Source organism: Takifugu rubripes, chromosome 3 (assembly GCF_901000725.2).
Source record: "Takifugu rubripes chromosome 3, fTakRub1.2, whole genome shotgun sequence".
Taxonomy (NCBI): Eukaryota; Metazoa; Chordata; class Actinopteri; order Tetraodontiformes; family Tetraodontidae; genus Takifugu; species Takifugu rubripes.
The window spans coordinates 8,527,317-8,550,447 of NC_042287.1; the positions used below are offsets into that span (position 1 = coordinate 8,527,317).

Here is a 23,131-nt window from a genome sequence, read left to right on the forward strand (position 1 = left end):
AGTCTATTGCGATCATCGCCCGAAAGAAAACACCTTTGTGATATCGTGTCAATATACGTAGAAACACGTTGTACTCAATAACTAAAAAAAACATCGTGGAAAAAGACACTTTTTATTTTTTTAATGCATTTTAATTTAGATTTTATATATCAAATTTTCAGGCTTTGAAAAAAAAAAAAGTTTCCTAAATATTTGTATTGCTCCATAAGAATGAGGAAAAATACAGCTGTCTTTGATGGTTCTGGTCTTTATTCATGATCAGCCTTCACTGATGATGTAAAAAAATAGATAAAAAGTAACTGATGGAGAAGGATGGAGAATTGAGTGTTTAAACTCACCATTGCTCATTATTTTGTATATTTTACACCTTTTGGCTCATGGCTGCATGGCATCAAGATTCAGAATGTTCTGCTGTTGCCTGCTGAATGTATAGCCCATCTCCATACACTTACACACACACTTGATATATTAGTATGGCTTTTTAAATATGCTTCCCACAGCTCTCTCTTTCTCTTATATAAAAGTCACCATTGTGCATATTAGACATTTAAAAAAAATGCACAGCATAACAGATTATAAAACCACCGTGTCTTCTCCAGAGGATTAACAACAAGATATAAGCATAATACAAATAATGTCAGCGCACACACTTGTATCACACAGCATATAATATTTTATACCAAAGCATAAAGGTTTGTGGGAATATATGGCACCTGGTCCATCAGCGATGGGAATGACACTTAAATGCACCTCTCAGAAATAAACACAAGCGTGGACACGGAGTCTTTGTACACTCACTCTACATTATTGTCCAAAGTTAGAAAACAGATGCGTGCACAGTACAACAGTTTTAGAAACACAACCACACATCTATGGCTTCTCCCTCTACAAGTTTAGATTCCTTACAGTAATCTGATTTGTAAAACCCTCTGGTCAACCATCATTCTCTGCTTAAACGTGTGATGTAATGTGATTGTTTGTTATGTTTCTGGTAAAACTATAACCTTTAACAAACCTTCAGTGTTTTTCATTAAAGATGCTTCAGGTAGGCCAGGCTAGCTGCTTCCAGGCTCAATGCTAATCTAAGATATGAGTAGGCTGACGAATCACAGCAAGAAAAGGAAATTTTGCACAATTTTGCTTAATTGCTTTCACACCAGTGGCTAGAAAGATACCAACACACAGAGATACCATCAACATAAAACGTCAATTTGACATTTAAATTCAACTTTAGGTTAATATGCAAATGTTACAATGCTTCCTGTCTACTGGCTCTACAAAGGCAACATACTGTACTCTAGTGCAAGGCAGTATCACACAGCAATAACTGATACAGCAGTAAAACGCGTCTTTTAAAATATCCATCATGACTTTTGGCAAATTAAAATAACATCATATAAAAAAAACAAGACCCTGTCGAAGAAAACAAGACACTGGCGAAGAGGCCCTTTAACAGAAAATAGTAGTCAAGGGTTGTAAACCTTAAAGTTTGGAGGTGGAAACGTTCATGTATTCCATGTCGTAATGTAAAGTAATGACAAAAGTACGTCCCTTTGAGTGATGCAGTCAGTGAGGCGAGGTTCAGTTTCTACCTGTTCTCAAGCGACTGGTGTTATTTTCACACAGTTTTCAAGTAAGAAGCACAGTTTAACAGGTTCCTACGTCCTTTAGCAGGTCTTCGGTTCATTCTTTGATGGGGGAATGAGGAGTGTGAAGCATAAATATCTCTTCTGCAGTAACACTGCCGTGATCGTGATGTCCATGAGTTCATCAGTCTCATGTAAACAGCCTTGAATGCCACATTGTTTTTTTTCCTTTCCATGTAATGTACGACCATAAATAAACAGAAATCCAGTATTTTTGGTTGCCCTTCAGGTTCAGTTGTTGTTCTTCAAGGTCTGTTGTCTTTGGCCAGTGAGTGCATCATCCAGTTGACCTTTGTCTTCCAGCTTTCTCGCAGAGCTTCGTTGAACTTCACTTTGAAATTCTTCAGGGCTTCCTCCTCCGATTTGCCCAAAGCTAAAGAGTCCTTAAGAAAACAGAGAGCAAAGTCAAACCCGCTGCGTCCTGTTACTCAGCCGCATCATCGCTGATGTTTTTAATACCTTTAAGTACTGGATGTCTTTGGAGGACGTGAGCTCTGGCAGACCTGCTGCCTTCATCATAGCGAACAGGTTGACAAACAGCATTCCGTTCCGACACAGGATCTTATAGGCCCGCTCACAGTATTCCCTGAACCTGACAACACGGACAAAGTGATCCACCTTTACTCACATAAACCTGTGAACAGGATACAGGTTTTACCTTTCACCTCTCAACACTTTACCTCTCAAACTTCTCACTGTTGTTGGTCCGTCCTTGCTGAATCACGTGCACAAAATCATACGTCAGGATGAATGGAACGCGCTCCCTGTTGATACCAAGTTTCCGCTTGAAGTTTCCCAGGAAATGTCCGAAATCGATGTGGAAGAGCTGAGGAGCAAAGACAACGTTCAGCACACGAAACCCTGCAGAACCTTTGAAAATGACACTTCCTATAGATGAAACAGGGAGTTTGATCAAGTCCCAGGCCAGTGAATCTACATCGGTGCTGAGTAGTGAAGGATTATAAACAACCCTCTTCACATAGACAAACTATTACAGTCAAATATCACCTTACCTGTCCGGTTTCCCTGATCATGATATTGTCATTGTGACGATCCCCGATGCCCAGGACGTAAGTAGCTACACAGTAGCCAGCACAGGACAGCGTAAATTCCTCTATTGCTTTTTCAAGTTTGCCCCTAGTAACAATAAGACAGGACAAGGAAGTGAGCCACGAGTGGCTTTTGTTCTAATAAACATTCCTACGTCTCTCTCGTACACTCAGCAGGGACCGCGCTTGCATTCAGTCGTCCCCACCAATCATTTATTTGACTGATATTGGGGCTTTGGGAAACCAACTTTGTTATTTTTAAGCTACATTTCTCATCGGGAAGTCTCCTCATCGCTGTCTGCTTGGAATTACTTTTTTTTTTACTGTGAATCTGCACATATTCTGCACGCTTCTTTGTGCATCTTCCCAAAAACGATTCCAAAGCTAATGTGTATGGACAACCTTCCCAATATACACATATTGCGTGGTTTCTACTACAAATATTTTGATGAAAACTGTCACACTCACTCCGGATTCTTAGATTTGAGCCAGTTGAGCAGAGCGTCCTTGTTGAAGGCTGCAGTGGCGGCACTGTTGCTGCTGTTACGCTGGATATTTGCGATGGTGTCCGAGTTCTTCACGACCTCGATGAGACCCATCTTGTTCCCGGTGGACAAGCAGCCGTATGGTATCATCCTGGGTGTAGGGCGACAGTAACACTGCTGGGATCGATTCAATGAAAGCTCATCTGACATAGGGTGCTCCCCCTGCTGTACCTGAGGTCCAGGCCCTCTTTCTTCCATAGAATCTCCATAAGTCGGATCATCTGGAGGGTCAGCATGTCTTGTCGAAGATCTAAATTGAGACCGAAGAAGAGTTAGTTGTTTAAAATTTTAACATACAGTTTACTTAAAACTGTTCTTCACATTCAAGCTTGCGTCCAAACCTTTTTTTTTTCTACTAAAATCAATACAGCTAAAACCCCACACTGATACTCACCGTCGCCATTTTTAAAGATGATGCCCATCATATCTCCTTGAGCCCAGGGACTCTTATACATCAGCCACAGAGGTTTCATCTTGGAGTCCATAAACCTGCACTTGTCTGCACTGCAGGGCCAAACAAAGTCAAATTAGTCCCAAAGAAAGGTTCTTGAAAAGGCGTTTATTTACAGGAGCCTATTCTACTGTTATATAATATTCTCGTTAAAATAGGCAGCCAACAATAGCGTTTAGAGCTGTTAGCAGGGTCATTTGATTAATTTAGGGGCCTGCTCTTCAGTATCTGAGCTGAGCTAATTAGCAGCTGCTGGTCTTTGTGCGACATTTTCTTGGAAAAGCAGTGGAAAAAATTGTGTCTGTCCTTTTGTAGAGATTACTGAGTGACAATATGAGTGGATCACAAAATGGGAAATCAGTTAGTCACTGTCATTCTATGCACTAGAAGATTCCCACAAATGCATTTACACAAAAGAGACGAGAGGGTTGGCAGCATGTGGGCCATTAGTATAAAAATGGCACATTGGCTGGCAAAGCCGGTGTCAGCTACAACGCGAATAACGCGAGGCAAACACAAACTCTGAACTGAAACTCAGCTGCAGCTGGGGAAACCCAGCTGGCAGAAAACAGAACCATGGACTGTCTGTACATGTCCATAGACCACTGCTTTACATTACTGTGCACACAGATGCAGCCTTCAGTTACATTTGAGCATAGCCAAAGACTGTTCTATCACAGTAGCCATAGACATCGCTGGAGTTTTTGTGTCAGAACAAGAAGTTCAACCCTTTTGCATTTTACACCATGTCTGCTGTGATGAAAAGGGAGTGCCGTGGTGGGTTATTTGAGGGAGAGGAGTGTGTGTGTGTGTTAAAGAAAAGTTGATAAAATAAAAAGGAGATGCTTCATCGCAGGATATTACAGCCGGAGACCATGCGTGTTGCCTGGGCTCAAGGTCTTCAATGAATGATGATGACATTTTCCAGAGATCTGATTGCTCAGGCGGACCTTTGATTTATCTTTAATCTGGAACACAACCTCCTCTGCAGCAGGGTAATATGGTGGTGTTTTGAAGTGACCCAGCTCTGTTTCTCTGTCCATTTAACCCTGTGTTTACTGCAGTAAACAAAACCTGGTTTGCAGAACAGACAAATTTGATATTTACGTACGGGCTTAACCCCCCCAGCAGAGTTCCTGGATTATGGATGCTATAAATAACACTCATCTGTCAATGTGGGACATATTCTGTTAAATGTTTTGTATGTGTGTGTCTGGCACTAACCAGATCTCAGCAAGGACCACGCTGGGGTTGAGCGGTGACAGCAGGTCTGACAGCGTCTCCAGGTAGGACTCCTGCTTGATGCACAGTTTCAAATCATCCACCGTCATCTTCTGGGAGCCCGACTTGACGATGTCGCTCAAAGTCTTCATTTTGAGCAGGGCTTCATTCTGTGCGTGTGTGTGTGGGGGGGATGCGGTGAAGGCTTAGAACTGGTGGCATGGCGCCAAAAAAAGGAAAGATCAGCGCAGTTTGAGCTGCCTACAACTTTACCTGTTTGATTAAGAGCTTGATGTGCCAGATGTTTCCCCTGCAATAGGCCTCCAAGATCAGGCTAAAACGCAAACTCACAGATGGCACATGAATTTCTGACCTGTAATAAACAGACAGCTAGTCTTCAGTTACAGCCATAAAAATGGGAACGCGTAAATTTATAGCCCCCGTACTCACTTGAGATGCCAGAATAGAAAGTGTCCTATCCTGCTGTTGGAAAGAGCTCTCTCCAGGAGGAACGTGGTGAGGTCACAGTCGAGATAGGACTCGTACTTCAACACCTGGACCAGTTGGATCAAATACTGCAGCAACTCCTCATCGCTGCGTGCAGACGAAATGTGTCAGAAGTCGTAAAAAGCCATTACGTCTGGGTGACGTCTGGGTGGCGGTGTGAGCAAATACATGAGTGTTTGCACCTGAGTTTCCTGAGGCACCTGATGGTGAAGGCACGCACCGCTGGATCAGGAAAACTGTAGTCCAAGAGCTCCAAGGCATGGATGGCGGGAAGGTCCGACCAGTATCGCAACAATCCCACCATCTGGACTACGTCCTCACGTTTATTCCACTTGGTGATGAGGAGCAGCTTGGACAAGCTCTCAGGATAATGGTCGCAAACTACTGACCGCAGCTTCCACAGGAGCTCTTTCTCGTCCTCGAAGATCTCTGTGTAGTTTTTATTGTCCATGATCTCCTTTAGTTTGATGTGCTGCAGAGAGCAAAGACTCATGGGTAAACAAGAGCAGACAGGGCTGTTTCTACATCTGCAAATGATGTAAAAGTCTTACTTCCACTTTTGTTGCAACTACAGCAAACCCATTCTTCTCCAGGTCACTAATCTGGAAACAAATTTGCACTTTGGTTTTTCTTAGTCTTCTGACTTGTGCTGCTGAAATTTCAGCACATCCACCATGTTTCTGCCCTCAAAGAAAGCGAACAGGTACCTTCTCGAGCGGTGGATAGTAGAGAGGATGCGGCCGGACATTGGGGAATTGAATGAGCAGTCCAGCAGCACTGTCTACATTGGGGTTCTTCTCTACTGTTCCCATTGGGTTCAACAGGTCCCCTTTGTCATCTGTGATGGCACAATGTCAAATATCAACTGTAACATTTTGTAGATTTGACTCAAATCACTGCAGTTACATTGTTTGGAAAAAGTTGGTGAAGTCGCCTACAGAGGACCTCTAATGGTGTCCTGAAAAGGATTCTGGGGGGGTTGTTGGGTCAGAAAATGTCTGATTGTCAGCACTCTATTCCTGCATGACAGATTCTTGGGGGGGGGTTGTTGTCATGATAAACGTAGCACTATGTGGCCTAGCATGATTAGCATGAGCAGAAATAGAACTTCCATCAGGTGTTTTTAACAGGCCAGAGAAGCTTCTGTAGCTCCCACAGCACAATTATTTACCCAGAAACACCTCTTTCAGAAGTCTAATTTAGCTTCTACTTTGAGGTACGGTACTACAACAGTTACAACAGGGCCTGAAGTAAGCGTCCAACGCGGCTATTGTGCGTTTGTTGCTGGTGCTGATGCTGCCGACGGCCACATGTTACTGTTTTTCTGACAATCTGGCAGCAACAGAAAGGGTCAATTCCACCGTTGAAAAATGAGCCATTAATAAGAAAAATATTATCTGGTATGGAGGAACCATGCAATGTGTTGGTGCAGAGGCAGAGATTAAAGCACCAGGTACAGACGGCCAGGTGGACAAGAGGAACTCCCCGGTCTTCAGCTGGTCCTTGTAGTCAAACACCATGGTGTTGACCCAGGCGATCGGACAGTCCTGGAAGCAGAAACATGCAGAATATTATAATTATGTTTATAAGTGATGTTTGCTGCGTGGGTAAATGTGGGATTAGCGACTAAAGTAGGGCTTGTGTCTGTATTTTTGTTTTATTTTTTCTCTCTGCAGGACTTTGGTTCCGGGAAAAAAGGCAGAAGTCACAAAGAAAGCAGAAGTGGTCTCGATGCTCAGAAACCTTGCGCCCACCTGGGCACCAAGCCACTACAAACTAGAAAGAAGAGTTTTTTTTGGTGTGAGCTCAGTGGATGTGTGCAGTTTCAACACTCTCATTGAGGAATAAGGGGATTTATTACCTATTAAATAGGTGATTGAAGAAGTATATTTTATGTGTTGGGAAATGAGACAAATTTTCTAAAGCTCACTTGAGTTTCTGTCAAACTGGGTATTTACTGTACATTCCTGTTTATTTAAAGCTTTAAATGTTGCAGTTTGGTGCATTTTACATAGGATGTTTAGTAGTTTAAATTAAAAAGGGAGACTCTGCAGGCTGCAGCATACACAGCAATGATAGAGATGGATTTAGAATTCCTTTAACATGTTTGCCATTGACTTCCTTCCTTTAAGTGGTGAGCAGATAAAAGGGTGGCTGAATAGTTAACCGCAGCCGCTGAACACACTTGCACAACCAGAAGCAGCAGCAAAATACACACTCACACCCACAAACACACACCCACCCACACACTCACACACAGTGGAGAGGAAGTGGATCTGTTTATGCTTGTTAACAAGCTCACCCCCACCAGCACCAATAGTTGTGATAAACCTTTTCAGGCACCTACCGCCTTCTTATTCTTCTTTTTAGTGCCTCTGGGTTTCTTGTTTTTCTCAATGACGGCGTAAAGAGCGAAGCACAGGCGGCTCATGCGAGGCAAGTCGGAAAAGTTGATGTCGAATTCCAGCTTCTGGTCCCACACCGGCTCGGAGCACACCGCCACCTCCGTGCTCGTCACCATCTTACAGAGCAGCTCGCTGCCGTGGAACAGGCCGGCCTGCACCACCAGCTGGATGGGGAAACAGTTAAATGTAGGGTTGACAACTGAGTGAGATAGACGTATGTCACCATATGATTCAGAGTTTCCTGTATCACCCAGGCCGTGACTCAGGGGTCAAAACTAATCCGAGCAGGTGGTGTTGCCTTACAATGTCCTGGTTAGATAAATAATGGCAGCAGGTGAAATTCAATGTTAAAAAGCCATTAAGGTTGTGCCTATTGGCAAATCAAGATAGGCTGAATCCATATTAGTAAACACACCGGCGGACGATCTCCCCAAGGCCATGTTTTCAAGCCTTGGATGGCCAGCAGCGGCCATGATTGATAATTATGTGACAGGTCAAATCCGCCATCGGTCATGATGCGGCGCAGTCGGAAGTGCACTTAATCACCCATCAGAACGCTAACACTGTTAGCCACAAGCTCCATTTACACACAGAGATGTGCAAACACACCACACGCCGCCATGTGCGCTTTTTTTCTTTTGTATTTAAATCTGTTCTCATCCTTTCTACATTTACGCTTGACTTTTGTTTGTAATAGTAACAACATGCATGCGCTGGGGGAAAAAAGTGCGTTGAAAGCAAGAGATGGGGAGACTGTGAACTGTCTGTTTTCTTAGAATCTAGGCCTGAGGGTGATACGCAAAAATAAGATAGGCCGTCCCCACTTCCTGTTTTGAAGCTTCAACCAACCGCCTTGATGAATTATGAGAAACATAGTCAGGACCATGTGACTCCTTGTCATGTCACCCCCGAACTGTGATCTTGAAGTGAGACACTGGCAAACACACTTGGCTTTCGCTGAGCTGCAAAGTGGAACAATACTGGCAGCAAACAACACCAACCTTCATCCCCTCGGCTGCGTTGACTCGGCTGCCGTGCAGCAGGCGAATGTGGAAAGGCTCATTGATGGACCACAGAGACGAGGTGTTCTGCTGGGAGAGAGTCATGGGAGACGCAACTGATAACTATCTCTCTAGCTTGACATAAAGCAAAGGGGGGTGTAAATTATCAACGCAGTGGTGCAGAGAATGTTCAAAGTTCAGAGTCTGGGATGAGGACAGGGATGTGACAGGAAGGGAGAAAGAGAGCAGCTCTGTTAATGAGAGACAGCCTCCGGCCGCTGACCTCTTACCTTCTTCAGCGGCAGTGGAGGCGGCCTGGACGGGCGATGACACTTGTACGCCTGGCTGCACGCCCGACCCTGCTCCTCCTGATATTTACGGATGGTGGAGTGGTGCACCATGGTCAGGTGAGGGTTCTGGCTGTTTCTCAAACACGAGAAGATGTACTGGGAGAAAAAAACAAGGAGAGGAGGAGCAAAGGACACGTGTTTTATTTACAGGTTTCCCCACGGATACTTCTCAGCGTCCCACTAGCCGCGGCTGACTCCTGCGGGCTGTTCATTCACTGCAGGCTAATGCAGCCAAAATCTCATTATGTGTAAATAGATGCAGTTGCCTTCTGCAGAGACAGATATGAGTCACCCCTGGAGGTAGCTGGGGTTTCAGAATCAACACTGGGGTCTCCTGCTACCCAAAAGGCCTGACTCATTCTGATATTAGATCGTTTCAGCTACTACTGGCCTCCTACGCAGGGTGAAAACGCAGACAAGGACAAAAACAAGTCTGAGAATTGACACATCTAAAACCTGCTTTCAGTGGGGTTTTTTACGCCCCAGACTAATTTCACAAACGCACCGTGATGAGCTGGAATGAGAATTTTTTTTCCCAACATTGTGGAATGTTGCTCTAGTTTATTCCACGTTGAATGGAGGACGCTGCCTGCACAGCTTCTCATGGCCACTCACTTTGAACTGAGACAGCGGGTGCCTCCCATAGATGTACTCCCACCTCCCGTTGACTTGGAGGGTGTAGTCCTCCGGCTCTTGTCGCACCGAGCGAAAGACCGTGGCCTTCTTCTTCAGGGCGGCCCTCATGAGAGCAGCCGGGAGGTCCTGAGGGTCCTGCTGCAGCATGAAGCTCTCCTGAAGCAGAAAATGAAGGCATCAAGCTTCCAGGTAACTGTAACACTGACATTTGGCTCAGTTTTGAAGGTGTTAGAGGTGTTGGAGGGGGCTTTCCAGAGGTGCCTCTCGATTACAATATTCAAAATAAGCCTCCACAGAGTGCCTGTTTTCAGGTTTTATTCCCACAGTTGGGGATTTGTCAGTGCTGTCCCATAGAGACTAATTAGAACGAATAACATTTGCAGGCAATTCAGAAAACAGTGCAATAGCAGACTCACGTCGGAGGCCTCGAACTTGACGTTGATAAAAATCTTGGTATTTTTTGACTTCACACCCCCGCACTCTACCGGAGAAGAGCAGGGTTCCAGTTCGCAGGGGAAGTTGCACTCCATCCACTGCAGCCACGGCAACACTTGCCGCTCCTGAGCCTTCTCCTCACAGAACGTGCGCATCTTGGCCCGGAACTCGTCCACCTCATGGTTCTTCTGGGCTTCGAACTCGTGCAGCCCTGGAAAACAAAACGGCCTTGTTAGTGGTACAACACCTGGACGGAAGAGTGAAGGACGTGGATTGATTAATGGGAATCATACATATCTCTTTATAAAGATATAGTATTTTAAGAAAAATTCCAAAACCAACAAGAGCGTTAAGAGTTGATGTGGCATCTGGTTACACAACACCCCTGCATTTCACTGTTATGAGTGACAAAGTTAGTCAGACACGTAGCGCAGCATCATCAGTACTACCAAATGTTAGTTATCCATTTCTTCTGTGCTCAGCGATGGATCGGTCGATGAGAAGGCTGCACTAAACCAATAAATCCATCTTTTTTTCCCGTCACTAACCTTTGCCAGTTAACTGGCTGATCTGGGTGTTGGTCAGCTTCTCTACACGGTCGCCCACCCTCGCCACCAGCCGCAGGACGCACATGAAGGGCCTCACGTCGCTGATTCGCCTGGACTCCTCCTCCAGCTCCTCCCTCTCCGCTGTCTGGTTGATGCAGGTGAAGACGTACGAGTCTGGGTCGCCCAGCGCGGCGTACAGGGCCTCACTTTGGGCGTTTTTCCACACCATCTGAAATCAGAGGTCAACCACGCCGGTTTCTGTCTGTATTCATTTCAAAGCAAGAGACCCGCTGTCACGTCTGTTACCATGGTGATGCCTGTGTTACATTTATGTACATGCACAATGTACAATTCAGTTTTGTTCATAACATTAAAGCGAATTAAAGAAACCCAAAAAGAAGAAATTCCCAGATGAATACTGCATCGGGCCACTTCTCTAAACATTAAATAACAATGGAAACTTTTTGTAGGAAACTGGGTAAAATCAAGTTATTATGACACGTTTATAGATGGAATAAACTCACATTTGCATGATGTTGAACATGAATGCTGCAAGAACTCTGTTGAGGTTTAGGCTAAAACATGAATGGCAGCAGAGGACCGGAACACCCCCCCCCATCCCCCAGCATGGTGGAGAGCAGATCATGAGTAAATGTAAATTTTAGGCGAACTTTTCCTTTAATCTATACTGCATCGAAGGCCCTACAGGACCCTTCATTCAGACACAGTGTAACTCCAGGAGTCCTCTTTGCACCAATGAACAACACTTCAGGTAAAAGCATAAACATATTAGAAGCAAAATTGTTTATTGTGAGAATGGATTTAAACCTCAAAGTGAGTGTGGACAACTTTAGACTTTCCCAAAAAGGCCTTTTCACTTCCTGAATGCAATAATATGAATCCTGTTAGAATCTGCGCAGCGTCATTGGCATTCAAAATTTAACGCGGCTACACCAGACAGGCTGAAGTGGCAGCCCGGTTGGCATAGAAACCAACACGTTCACATTTAGCAGCAGAGCTGTTTCGGCGGCGAACACTGCAGCTCCCTCCAACTCCAACAAGCCTCAGAAGCCAATCTGAGGCAACGTCTGGGTTGTGCGACGATTTAATTAGCCTAATGTCTGCAGGGAACGCAAGTCAATCAATTTGCTTAAAAGCGCGTCGACTTAATAACAACGGAGGTTATCACTGATTTCATAATCTTCCTCACATGAATAGCAGAATTTCATCATATAGTTGTGCAACAGAAAGTTCAATTGAGGTATATCTGGAGTAACGTTGATTAAATTGGAATGGGCTGCACCTTTTTGATGGTTCTGATGGTGTCATTTCGAGACACAGGGAATTTGAGGAAGATCCCAGTCGGCAGCAGGAAGTCCATCACGATCCGCTGGTCCCCCTCCTTCTCCCACTCCTCCTGCATCCCATACTTCCCTGGGGGCATGGTGACGGCCTCTCATTTACCGTCAGCTCCTCTGCTGCTCACTGGAACCCCCCCCCCCCCCACACACACACACACACAGACACACAGACACACACACAGGAAACAGGTTAATATGTTCACTATTAACAGGCGTGCAATGAGAGGAGTTGTGCACTTAATCTGCATTTATGCAGCTATGCTCACAGATGTTCCATTAAAATGGATCGAAAAGTGCTTCATCTAAGAGCCAAAATGGAAGTCTTCCAAAATTCTAATTCGCTCTTCAGTCAACAGACTCTTCATCAACGTTGTAAATCGTGGAAGCGGCAGGTCCCTCTTCACCATATTTAATTTTGCCGTGAAGGTCAGGTCTGCAGAGGGGACATAAACGACCCCGCCTGACCCCCCTGACCCCTCCACGATTAACTGAATGCATTTATATTCATATTAGGTATAAAAGAAAGTCGGAATAATGCCTCAGTATACAGACACGGCACCCATTTCACCTCCATAAAGAAGCTGCTCTGGGGTCATATGAGGTGAAGGCCAATATTATAAATAAAGAATTCAAATTGAAAGAATGAATAAATAAATAGACAAATGCGAAGTACAGTTTTCTGTAAATAGACAGATGGTGCAAACAGAGATAGGCATCCTGTAGTTTACCATAAAGTAATCCAAGACTATTGATTTCAGTAAGAAGAAACTTGCTGTGAGGGCAGCTCTCCTCTACGGGGCTGCGCGCCGTCTTATTCCTATAAATAAAAACTGCAATTTCTGTCAGAGCACGGCCAGAAAAACCCGTTTCCAATAGCCATCAATAGTGTCCAGGGAACAGGTGCACGGACAGACATGGCCTAAAGGAAAAGCGCCCCTCTTCCTCTCCGTTTCCACTGCCTAATCACTCCATTTACGCCGCTGTCACGCACGAATCCTCGCCAACCTGTTAGCGCGGACACTTGCCTGTGAGCTGCGGGCGCCGGTCATCTCCTCACGGCTTGAACTGAAGATGGAGGCTGGAGCATCGCGTCGGTGACGTCGGAAGGCTGCGGTTCGACCCGTGCACGAACGCTGGAGATCACACGGACCGCTCTCCCCCGTCCCGGTAGGTCGGGTCGGGCGAAGGTGTCTCGGGTCCCGCAGTGATGTGTCTGCGCTGAGCCGGACTGCGCGGCTGCTCCGTGCGCGCTCCGGGCTGCACTCTGCGGCTCTCCGAGCGCCAAGGGACCGTCCACCAAAACTTCAGTTTATGCAAAGTGAAAGTAAACGTCTCTCCCTCCCTCTGACTTCCGCCCTCCGCCTCCTTTTGGCTGTTATTCCGAGAAAAAAAAAAGAAGTAAAATTTTGTGAATGAGGATCGTTAGATTCCCGATACGTCAGTAGATGTATTGAATATTTGTATTTTTTGTTGTTTTGTTCGTTTAAAAAAAAAATCGTTTGCAACTGTTATTTGATAAACAAGTTGTTGTTTTTTTTAAAATATACGTTTAAAAGTCAGAAATAGAAAATGAGTAAAGAGTATAATGTTTAAAATAATATGTGTGCGTTTTATTTATTTGTACACATTGATAAACATTTAGGGACACCACGGCCAGGTCACGCTCCAATTCATATAAATCTATAGAGGTGTATTACTTCCCTCTTTTGTGAAACAGTGTGTATGTGTGTGTGTATGTATATAATTTACATATGAGCATAATGTTACATTTACATAAAAGAGGTTGGGACAAATGATATGATAAATGATAAATAATGATAATTAATATAAGGGTATAATATAAGGGTTGATTTTTTTAAGGTGTAAATATCATGAATAAGCATGGGATGTGGAGCTGTTGTGACTCTCTTTGTTGCCCTGTTTTACCTTCACATGAACTATGATATCGCTCTGATGGGAGTGGAACACACATCAGTTACACTTTATTAAAAAGAGGAAATTGCGGGCTTTCCATCATCACTACAAATATTGACTCGGGTCGTAACGGACGTGTGCGCAATTTAGACGTCGCAGAGGAATAACAAGATTCTCCGTGGTGTTTGTTTTTATTCCAGTTCGGTTTGCAGGTGCCGATGGTCTCTCCTTGCAGACTGGCTTCCTGTTGTGTGATATCACACCAGATCTCAGTGCTTGTGAATTTAGAGCAGCCAATGAAAACAGGAAGTGAAAGTTTCTGGCCAGAGCAGACGGCTCAAAGCATGAACGTCCAACAAATACAGCTGAAGCTGCTTTCATGACCTTGAGATCATCAAGCAAGACACATGCTGAAGGAAATCCATTTACCTGGAGGAGAGGTGATTGGAATAGGAGTGTGAGCGCAGTGTTTAAACCTGTAAATGTGCAAGAGAGGAAATAACTAAAAGAAGATCTAAAGAAGCCAAGTAATGAATGTTGGAGATGAAATGACCGTTTGCTGTAGCTTGAAGAAAAAACCCATCAGGTTGGGATTTTACTGAAGCACTTCTGATACTTCTGCAGCAGTTTACAAGTGTTAATATAATCTGAGGAGACCTTTTAATTTATCTGACCAGTCAATGAGCCGTTTCCCCAAAGAAGAGAAAAAACTAAACTGCGATGTAAACAAGTGCAGTTAATTATTTGACCAGAAGGGGCGCTGTAATCGCTCTCTAAAAACATCTAAAAATAAATTGGAGCGAAAATGAAATAACAAAATTCGGCCTAACCAAGTTTAAAAAAAACCCAAACCAACATATGAACTTAAGATAATAACATAATTACATAGATTAAATTTATATTGGACAGTCAAGATACAATATATATTTTCATTTTTACAAATTAAAATCCAAATTCCACTTTACCTGTAATAATCTTTATTTATACACACATACATGCACACAGTTTATACATGAAGTATAAATGTCGAAGTCTAAGTACTGAAATCTATTTGAGTTATAGTTGTGTATTTACAATAGCCAACAGTGAAATGCAGTTTACTCAAGAACTCGGATGTAATTTGGTTTTTAAAGGGAGCAGCATCCTCCAAGAGCTACGCCAGCCGAGGAACAAAGTGCAGAACAAGAATAAAACATGAACGTCAAAATTCAGCAGTCTGTCTAATATAGACATTAAAACAGGTGTTGTTTTTTAATTTAAACCAAATAGGTGCAAAAATATTTCAAATTGATCATAAATATGCTATGAATTAGATCAGCTCAGTTGTTGGAATTTCCAAAGGTCTTAACGTGTTTTTTTGGAATTGAAATGAATGTAGCCCAAGCTGCTCACTGCTGTTGCTGCCTGAGTTAAAGAGACAACTACCGTTAACGGGGTTTAAAATGTACAAACACTCACAGCTGAACATTTAGAGGAGCACCAGCGCTGTAAAAACAGAGCGTTTAAAAATCCCTTGGTCAGACGAGTGGATGTCAAGAGGAGGATTACAGATCAAGTCGACCAGGAGAACCAACCAGGGCTGCGCTTTATTTCTTCTTCTTATTGTTAGGAGTGGAAGTCATTTTAAAATTATTCTCCAAAAGATTGTTTCAACATGGGTAGGATTTCAAAATTAGGAGACGGTCTTCAGATGCTCTCAAATGTAACAGTTATTCTCAATTCTTCTTCTCATTTATCAAAAAACCAAAAACAAACTGGGACCTACAGCTAAGTCACCAGAGGATGTCTGACAGGTTACTGGATTTGTGTGCAAGACTCAGAACCTTGTGAGGGAGCAGGGATGAGAGCAAAGCAGTTTTGACAGAACAGTACATATTTTATTGCACATTTCAACAGTACGGATCTGAAAAGCTGTGAAGAGCCGTTTCAAGTCTTTAAAAACCTGCGTGTTTGTGTCAGAAGGCCAGCGACACGCTCAGGAATCAAGCTGATCCACAACAGTCTCGGGGGTTCCACCACGCAGCTAAACGACTGGGAAAAACCAGAGGAGGTGTGTTTCTGGGCTGCTGAGGGATCTGCTCCACACGTGATGGAGGCCGACTCACTCTGCATGTTACGATGGCACGGTGGCGGACCCCCACCTGTGGTACACGTAGACGCAGGCGAACAGCAGGTTGGCGGTCAGGCTGGTCAGTAAAAGCCCCGGCCAGATTAAACGCTTCAGGAAACCTGCAGGGGGCAGAGCAGCATCAGATCCTGCTCTGAGGATGCACATTCCATGCTCAGGGTGTCAGGGTCCCCACTGCTGCAATATTAACGCTGACAAGAAACTCTTCCTGGTCTTCTCTCATGTAAGTTTGAGTCTGTGAGGATAGCAGTGGCGGAGCTACGGGGTGGATATTAGAGCGTGTATGGGAGTGTCTGTGTTCCCGAACAAACATGTACAGCCGGGGCAAATATGGATGATAAATTTTGTCTGTTCAAAGAAAAGCACCAAGTTTCTCTGCTTTTGTTCTAAACTCCGTGACAGTTTGTCTTATTAATTACATTGAATATTAATATTTACATTTGCAGAGATTTTATTCATTCGTTAAGCTAATTGAAATGAATGGTGGCAGACCTAATAATGGCAAACAGAAAACAACAAACCTGTGAAAACTGTAAGAGTAACCATTAGAATAATGAAAACAGCCATCTATATCCTTCTGCTATCCACTTATTACCCACCTATGTGAGTAATGGTCCCCACCCTGGCCACCTATGGATGGCTTTAATCAAAACTCAGTCTGTTGCTTCTGGTCCACAGAAACAATAAGTTCCTTACCTTTGACCCTGACTGACCTAGAAGCCCAAGCCCTAACCGTCGCCAGATGACATCTGATTCTAAATCTATACTTTTATTTGTTTCTATATGGAACATTCTGCTGTATTCACATGAAATATTTTACCTTTCTGTGGAGTGGTGCTACCCAATCCCTGTGTAGTGGTGCCAACCAGACAGGTGGAGGAGTCTGAGGAGCTCCCTCGCCTGTCGTCTTCTTCTTCAATAACCCTGCTGTCTCTTAGTAGAGAACTCAAATCTGAAAGATAATTCATTCACTTTTAAAAAAACCTAAATATTAATGAGTGTAAAGTCTTTTCAAGCGTTCGTGTCTAGCTTTGGACAATGTTTTACTCTGCCATCTAGTGGCAGCACCATGAATGAACTTTAAATTTACCATTGTGGCTCTGAAAGTGTGCTGCTTTGTTAGAAAAGCAGCTGCTGTAAATGGAGCTCTGCTCAGCCAGAAAATATGGTGGAGAAACTGGAGGAGACATGATGGGGGATTCCTGTTCGGTTGAAAACAAATGGAGCTTCTGGCCGCTGATGTTGAGGCGAGCGGGACTGATGAGAGGACGCCGCCTGGCAGAACCTGAACTGGATGTAACGGACCCAGCCACTGAAGGAGTTGGAGAGGGGCCTGGGGACGATGGACGGCTTCCTGACTTCAGTGAAAAGTAATCTGAGACAAAAAGACATCAAAAGTGTCAAACGATCCGAGAGACAGGGACACAAACCGATGATTGAATACCTGAAGACGGAGACTCCTTGTACAGCGAGGCCGGTCTGCTGCCACTAAACAGGAACCCAGAATCTGAAAATGAGACAATCGCAAGCTGTAACACCACCAAACAGTTTAGACGTCTGTCTCCAACATCCCAGCCCTGAACATTTCTTTCATACCTGTCCTGGAGAGGGAGGGGATCGTGCCGAGGGAAAGGGCTCTGCTGAGGCGCCCGGGCAGAGAAGAGGGGGACGCCTTACGCTCCCGGGGACTCTGATGGTGATTGATGAGCTTGGACAGGTTGGGCGGTGGGGCAGGGATGAAGGATTCCACCAAGTCAGGAGGCGGGAAGAGAGGTTGGCCGCTGAGGGGGGGCGCCGTCGAGCCACCTGCAAGGAATCTGCAACACAAGAGCAACGCAACAGACTCCAACATGAACTCGTGATCAAAACCAGCACGTGCAAAACACTTCCACATCACCGCGGGACACTTTGCTTAAGGACATTAGCTGTCTTCATGTCCCGCACACAACGTCTACAGTTCAGCTCCGTCCCCCGTTGGAGTGTGAAATGACGGCACAGCTTTCAGACAAATGTCACTGCAGCTGTTGTGATAACAAACGCGGCCCTGTAACGCAACAGGACACGCTCACATTTCCAACGCACACGTTATCTTTTCAGATAGATCAACACACACAAGCAGACGAGTCTGATTATATTTATCGTTTATTATGTTCCATTTACAGCAAACGCTCTCACAAAATGCTCAGATTGGGACTCCAAAATGTCCAGCTACAGTACCCAACATGGATGAAACCTCTGAGGCTGCAATAGAAATATACAAACACTGACCAGGTCACACTAGTTTGGAAGAGTTATTGCTCTAATATTAAAAACCTGTTAGTATTACTGCAACTCGCATTACAGAAAAGGGTTAGCTACATACTGGAAATTCCTTAACAGTGCGTTCAAACATTAGAAAAATCCTTCTAGCAATGATTTCAAAGTTGCGGGTTCATAGTGCTTAAAGCCATACAGCTTATTGGGATGGCACATTTTCTAAAATGCACTCAAGTTAAAACTGTTCTACATGAACATGCACACAGGCTTGAAAGCAAACACAAAGATGAGACCATGACAGGTATAACTTTGGCAATGATAAAACAATTTCAGATTACATGTAAAAACAGGTTACCGTGATACTGAAATGAAACCCAGCGAGATGCAGATCAGACCCACATTCTTTCGTGCAGGCTTTTATCCCGCAACAGTTTCAGGCTTCAGTACAGCAGATCAACTCGGGGCGTACCGGAGGAGAGCAGGCTGACCATAATCAGGAGTAAATCTGATCTTTGTCAACAGTTTCAACAGCAGGGTCTTGGCGTGATGCAGTTCATAAGACGGCCAGAAAACGTTCGTATGCTACAGTATTAGCATGTTTAATACTCTTATTCCAATGCCGACTAATCATCCAGGATTCATTCTGTATCAGAATTTAGCATTCATCTCACATTATTCTTGTAAAAATCATCAATTCCAAGGTCCAGTGCGTAAGATATTGAACGATCTATATGAGCAGACATGCTTTTGTAGTGTCTAAAATATCGAAACGGAGGTATTTCTGTACACATTAATGTGGGGCCTCTGTGGGTGACAGAATGTTTCAACAGTAGCCCACAACACTTTAATACAAACTTGAATATATGCTAATATTACATCGGTAATAATAATAATAATAATAACAACTGCTGTGGAAATATTTGTCATGGAATAACTCATTTGGATGCCCCACAGTTAGCATAGGCCCCGAGCCTTCAAGCCAAAAAGGTTTTAGAGTGTACCGTTTTACTGTTGTGGTCTGAAAACTGACCTCCAGATGCCACTAAATCTTACACACTGAACCTTAAAAGCTTGCATATTGTGACTCCAGATTCATGGCATGCAAGATACAAAATTAACATTACTCAGTGCAACCTAATAATCCATCACAGCTTTTACTTGTAACACGTTTACCTATTTCTGCCATGACTCCATTATTCTACTCAGCACTGACGCAGTATTTGGGTTAAACTAAAGGAAAGTTCGACTAAAAAAATGAAAAGAAGTGCTTAGTAACTGTATTTTATCAGTTTAGCTGCAAATGAGAAACATTTTCAAAATGATTAAATATTGGTCAATAGTTAAAAATAAAGTAAATGGCAGTTAAATTCTGCAACGGATGAGATAAGCCAACACATTTTAAAACAACAAACCATGTGATAATCACACAACAAGTCAACATGGGCTCAAAACCTGGCAGCGACACACACAAAGCATCAACATTCAGTCCTTACCAAAACAATGATAAAACCGCGACCGTTTAACAGAGTACGGCTTCAGCGTTCGACCCTCAGATGGTGAAGCTGCATCTCAAATGGTAACATTTCTCCACAGTCTACAATGATGCTGAATTTCCTTGGTTATTTACACTGCAATGATGCACAGTCGTCACTGTGTGTGCTACAGCGTAACCTGTTGTAGATGCTTTAAAGGAATCATGTAAAGGTAAAAGCAAAACATATCGTGTTTCTGTTAGTGTTAAAGGGGTTACCTCTGGGTGTTTAGAATTAATACTTAACATGGGTTTAATTTTAAACATGCAAATGATTCTTCTCAGTTTTGTTGTTACAGCGACGCAATCATTCCAAGTCCAAGGGCAGAAAATAGGAGCAGAGAGTATCAGACAGATAAAAACCCAGCTGAATGAAGATGCATCATGATCTCCACGCTGGTACTTTACAGCATGAAAGCACCATCGATGGACTAATGAAGACTGGACGCAGTCAGCCAATTCAGGACAAACACAAACTTCAATCTTTGATTCTAAAATCAACGGTTATGTCACCGATGATGTAATCCTCTGCAATTCCACAAAAATAAAATAGTAGCCTCAGATGATTGATGATGGATTTAGATTACACTGAACACAGGAGGGCAAAGGCCATGCTGCAGTACTCTCACACATTAGTAGTTCATGCAAAGGTAGTGTTTTCACCCACAGCTACACGGAACTAGGGTTAATAAAGGAGGACATTCAAAAGTCAGCAAAACTCTCTCATGTTGGATTAGTTTGGCCCAATATTCCTTAGCATCAATGCCCTTGATGCAACCTTCACCTCAAAGGAAGCTGAGATTTATTTGCTTTTGTGCCAAGTGCACTGTGATGTGTGTCGCACTTAAAGTAAAAAGAGTGGGAATCATCTAAAAAGGTGTTCTTTGTACTGTTGAAGTGTAACATCATAACATCCTATTTTCCTCCAACACTATTTTAACATTACTGCTCGGGCTCTGACCTTCGGTATCGGGCTCTTCTCGGACCCAGCGGTTTGTGAGTAGCGACAGCAGCAGCGAAGGAGACTAGGCAACAGAGGGAGATGGTGCAGCGTTTGGCTGTGTCCATCCAGCTCAAGGTAACAGTAAAGTAGCTCTCAGACAGGTAGAGGCACAGGATAATGAACCAGAGGACAGAAGCCATCACGTCGATCCTCCTCAACCTGAAACGTAACACGGATGTGGTTGAAGCTTTGTTACGGTCCCAAAGAAATGTGCTAAGCTAATGCTTACCTTACGGATCCTGCTAAAAATATAGCAGTCAAGCAGGTCAACAGGCCGAGAGAAACTACAGCAATCTGGTTGTCTCTCCCGTGCTGCCACACGACCCGGGCGTTTTCAGTGACCTGATCTGGGAGAAGCGCCAGCAGGTCCTGAAATGCTGGCGGTCCTCGAGTGCCTTGTTCGTTGGGTTTGGACTCATTGGTGGGCTTGTTAGGAATGACTCCACCACTTAAGGTCTGTTGGTCACCCGGTGAATTTGACTTGTCTGGCAATTTGCAGAAAGCGGCCGCAATCATGAAAGCGCAAAGGAGGAGGGCGAGGATCCTCAACAGGATGACGCCCAGAGGAGAAGCCACAAACCCGGTTCTCTGTGAGAGAGAGCACAACCTTAAAACAAATCCTGGTTTCTGAAAACATTCTGAAAACATTGTGGAGCGGTATGAATAGGAAGCCAACTCTGATCTCTCTCTTCAATCATCTGCTTGGCTTTGCTTTTCTAGTGTTAGTTATTACCTGTTTATAGAGTCAAACACTAACGCAACAACTAGGTACCAAAACATAGCTCAGCATTTCATAACAATGTAATAAGATAAGTAGATCAAAACTTCTAGCCTTCTCGTGCTTCCTCTAAAATCACTGACATTTATTTTTGTCACTCTGGAACAGTGGCGTACTACACACCTTTAAAAAGGCCCTGTCTGATTCCCGGCTCCGTCGAAGTTGATGGTTTAAAAGTACTGTTCGCAGTTGTCGGTTCTGATATTTGATGTAGTACTCCACCGCTGTCTGACACGGCCTGCATAGCTTGTAGGTCTGCTCCAGGTGGTGCTTGTAGGCTTCTATCTCCTCATCATAGTTCTCCTGAAAACAAACCCTAATTTACTGCCTGGGGTACGGACAACAATTAAAGGGTGACAACTGTGTAATACCGAAACAAGACCACTGTACGTACTTCATTTCTTGGGATGAAAGAGGCCAATTTCTTTATCTTTAAAGACTGATTGTTGTTGCACTTCCTACATAACAGCATCTGACAGTTGACCCACTGATGCGTCTTGGGTGCCTCAGATGTAGGAAGCCCACCAGACACGCCATGGTTCAGATGCTCCATGTACTGTGCTGGGATGGGTTTGTTGTAATCCCCATTCTGCAGACGAAGCACATCAACCACACAAAAGGTCTTTAAACACAGATCTTAGCACAAAAGGGAAGGGTGACAGTTGACAACCAAGGGAAGGAAATAATACACATGGACCACATACTTTTCAAACCCACCTCCTGAAAACCATTGTACTGGTCACAGTTTGGGCAGTCCCAACAGTTCCTGTTCCCATAGGGGACCACAGTGTTCTGGTTACAGAACCAACAGTTCACGTTTGCGTGGATCGGCTTCTTTCTGTACAAAAAAGGGATGCAATGCAATTCATTAGCCTTGAAGTATACGACTGAAATATATATGTATTTGATCTTTCGGGGCACTGCATATTCATATTGTGGTAGCTAATAACTGCGTTAGCAAACATCTAACAGTATCGATCGAGTTAGCCGAATAATCTCATGAATCCAAACACTTATTCTGATGTTTCGAAGCACAGAGATGAGTTGTAAACAACGTTTCGTAACCTGGGACTGTACCGGGTAAAACGATAAAAGCATGTTCTTATTAACTCATACCTGGTGATAAATTTATATATCAGTGCTCCACCGGCGAGAAACGCAGTAGCTCCAACCCCGCTGTACAACAGTTCGGGATACTCCAACATTAAATGGTTAAACGCTTCCATTTGCGGCTACAGCGGTACACTCGCTAGCAAAACATGAGAAGCTCGATTAGCTAACCGTACCGCAACACAAGGCTCAGGGGTGCACGCGGCAAGCCGATGCCCTTTTGTTAACGCCTGGGCAGCGGAAACGGAAACTACGT

General features: G+C 44.0%; 2 protein-coding genes across 4 annotated transcripts; both read right to left on the reverse strand.

Moving 5' to 3' along the window:
• Window positions 1-106: 106 nt before the first annotated feature.
• Window positions 107-13,461, reverse strand: pik3cd (phosphatidylinositol-4,5-bisphosphate 3-kinase, catalytic subunit delta). 2 transcript variants are annotated; one of them, XM_011621976.2, is made up of 22 exons: window positions 13,181-13,461; window positions 12,098-12,279; window positions 10,795-11,023; window positions 10,228-10,457; window positions 9,791-9,967; window positions 9,116-9,271; window positions 8,826-8,912; window positions 7,767-7,988; window positions 6,870-6,966; window positions 6,127-6,257; window positions 5,971-6,021; window positions 5,602-5,891; window positions 5,363-5,506; window positions 5,186-5,285; window positions 4,916-5,082; window positions 3,635-3,744; window positions 3,412-3,490; window positions 3,164-3,331; window positions 2,660-2,783; window positions 2,327-2,472; window positions 2,106-2,238; window positions 107-2,029 (listed from the first exon to the last, which is right to left on the reverse strand). In XM_011621976.2, exons 2-22 carry the CDS (start codon window positions 12,236-12,238, stop codon window positions 1,892-1,894), a joined length of 3,120 nt encoding a protein of 1,039 aa, XP_011620278.2. In that variant the 5' UTR covers window positions 12,239-12,279; window positions 13,181-13,461; the 3' UTR covers window positions 107-1,891. The 2 variants fall into 2 exon arrangements, with proteins under 2 accessions (XP_011620278.2, XP_029689319.1); XM_029833459.1 differs by having other exon boundaries at window positions 8,826-8,915.
• Window positions 13,462-15,029: 1,568 nt separating this feature from the next.
• Window positions 15,030-23,046, reverse strand: tmem201 (transmembrane protein 201). Of its 2 annotated transcripts, XM_029833765.1 has the most exons (11): window positions 22,882-23,046; window positions 22,483-22,603; window positions 22,160-22,354; window positions 21,889-22,068; window positions 21,217-21,575; window positions 20,946-21,146; window positions 17,794-18,014; window positions 17,642-17,704; window positions 17,288-17,572; window positions 17,018-17,149; window positions 15,030-16,298 (listed from the first exon to the last, which is right to left on the reverse strand). In XM_029833765.1, the coding sequence occupies exons 1-11, from the start codon at window positions 22,989-22,991 to the stop codon at window positions 16,183-16,185; spliced, it is 1,983 nt and encodes a 660-aa protein (XP_029689625.1). In that variant the 5' UTR covers window positions 22,992-23,046; the 3' UTR covers window positions 15,030-16,182. The 2 variants fall into 2 exon arrangements, with proteins under 2 accessions (XP_029689625.1, XP_029689626.1); XM_029833766.1 differs by lacking the exon at window positions 22,882-23,046 and having other exon boundaries at window positions 22,470-22,606.
• Between the last annotated feature and the right edge of the window lie 85 nt (window positions 23,047-23,131).

Excerpts from the sequence above, each read along its gene's own strand:
- pik3cd (XM_029833459.1), bottom strand. The coding sequence starts at position 12,238 with ATGCCCCCAGGGAAGTATGGGATGCAGGAGGAGTGGGAGAAGGAGGGG. Across the intron at positions 6,258-6,869 it reads CACCTGGCCGTCTGTACCTG|ATGACAAAGGGGACCTGTTG; the intron begins GTGCTTTAATCT and ends GTGCCATCACAG. Across the intron at positions 5,892-5,970 it reads TAGTTGCAACAAAAGTGGAA|CACATCAAACTAAAGGAGAT; the intron begins GTAAGACTTTTA and ends TGCTCTCTGCAG.
- tmem201 (XM_029833765.1), bottom strand. The coding sequence starts at position 22,991 with ATGGAAGCGTTTAACCATTTAATGTTGGAGTATCCCGAACTGTTGTAC. Across the intron at positions 22,069-22,159 it reads CTTTCATCCCAAGAAATGAA|GAGAACTATGATGAGGAGAT; the intron begins GTACGTACAGTG and ends GTTTGTTTTCAG. Across the intron at positions 17,573-17,641 it reads CAAGGAGTCTCCGTCTTCAG|ATTACTTTTCACTGAAGTCA; the intron begins GTATTCAATCAT and ends TTTTTGTCTCAG.